The sequence below is a fragment of the Penaeus monodon genome, chromosome 21 (assembly GCF_015228065.2).
Source record: "Penaeus monodon isolate SGIC_2016 chromosome 21, NSTDA_Pmon_1, whole genome shotgun sequence".
Lineage (NCBI taxonomy): Eukaryota > Metazoa > Arthropoda > Malacostraca > Decapoda > Penaeidae > Penaeus > Penaeus monodon.
In genome coordinates this window covers 42,289,594-42,290,008 of record NC_051406.1, presented here as the reverse complement: position 1 = coordinate 42,290,008, position 415 = coordinate 42,289,594, and the positions used below count along the sequence as shown (strand labels likewise).

The window sequence follows — 415 nt, the reverse complement described above, 5'->3', positions numbered from 1 at the left end:
AAGTTAATTTTCCCTGTTGAATTGCAGTTTCCCCCTGTGAGACTGGCATCCTGGACAGTCAGCCGTGTGGACAAGTGAAACGAGGGCTGATGCTGATGTCCAAGATCCTGCAGAACATTGCCAATCATGTAGAATTCAGCAAAGAGCAGCACATGCTCCCCTTCAACGACTTTCTGAGGCAGCACTTCGAAGGGGCGAGAAGGTTCTTCATCCAGATTGCTAGCGATTGCGAGAGTGTGGAACAGACCAGCCATAGCATTTCATTCATCAGTGATGCTAATGTGCATGCTCTTCATAGATTACTGTGGAATCATCAGGAAAAGATAGGTGTGTTGGAAATCAGATCTCTTGTATGTGTGTTGCAAGATCAACCAGTACTTTTAGTGGCTATAGTATGGTGGGGGAATAGGTTTTT

General features: G+C 45.5%; 1 protein-coding gene across 8 annotated transcripts in view; it reads left to right on the top strand.

The window, feature by feature from the left end:
- The window catches only part of LOC119586518 (neurofibromin-like), a gene marked incomplete at its 5' end in the record, with an annotated part of 66,980 nt that overhangs the window by 26,279 nt on the left and 40,286 nt on the right, over positions 1 to 415 (top strand). For all 8 annotated transcript variants that reach the window (XR_005229956.1, XM_037935267.1, XM_037935261.1 and 5 more), the window contains 1 exon segment: positions 28 to 327. Coding sequence is in view for 7 of the 8 variants with exons in the window: in XM_037935267.1 (XP_037791195.1) it covers positions 28 to 327 (300 nt within the window).